General features: G+C 58.6%; 1 protein-coding gene across 1 annotated transcript in view; it reads left to right on the forward strand.

Moving 5' to 3' along the window:
- Nucleotides 1-389, forward strand: part of EMH_0043100 (uncharacterized protein) — a gene marked incomplete at both ends in the record, with an annotated part of 1,489 nt that extends 1,100 nt beyond the window's left edge. The window contains one exon of the mRNA XM_013495813.1: nucleotides 112-389. Coding sequence (XP_013351267.1) covers nucleotides 112-389 — 278 coding nt within the window. The remainder of the gene's footprint in view (nucleotides 1-111) is intronic.
- Between the last annotated feature and the right edge of the window lie 268 nt (nucleotides 390-657).

Below are 657 nucleotides of genomic sequence, written 5' to 3' on the forward strand. Positions count from 1 at the left end.
CAGCAGGGGGAGCAGAAGAAGTGTGGAGCCAGCTGCTGCCCTGTGGGGCCTTCTGGCGGGACCGCGTGCTGCTGCCAGCAGACTTCGGTTGCTGCTGCTGCTTTGCTGCAGCAACAGGAGACATCGAGCAGCTGCTGCTGCGCCCCTGCTGCAGCACGAACCAGCTGCAGCAGCAGCAGCAGCAGCAGCAGCAGCAGCGGGGGGTTGTTGCTGTACACCCAGACTGGAACGTCGGCATCTGTGCTGCTGCGTTTGAAGGAGACAGCAGCATCTTCTTGTGGTGTCTATCCTCGCAGCAGCAGCAGCAGCAGCAGCAGCAGCAGCAGCAGGAAGCAGCAGAATATGTGGAGGCCGAACGAATCATCCTTAAAGCCGTTCTAGGCAGCTAACTGGGCAGCAGCAGCAGCAGCAGCTGCTGCTGCTGCTGCTGCTGTTGCTGCTGCTGCAGTGCGACAGTGCAGCACCTGCGGCTGCTGTTGCTGCTGCTGTGGTACCGCAGCAGCAGCAGCAGCAGCAGCAGCAGCAGCAGTAGCAGCAGCAAGTGCGGCTGCTGCTGCTGCTGGCTTTTAAGATGAATTTCTTTTTGCTTTCTAGGGTTTAGGGTTTGTTACTGGATGCTGCAATTGAGGGTTTAGGGTTTAGAGGGTTTAGGGTTTA

This window comes from Eimeria mitis, genomic scaffold (genome assembly GCF_000499745.2).
Source record: "Eimeria mitis Houghton genomic scaffold, Emh_scaff1762, whole genome shotgun sequence".
NCBI classification, from domain to species: domain Eukaryota; phylum Apicomplexa; class Conoidasida; order Eucoccidiorida; family Eimeriidae; genus Eimeria; species Eimeria mitis.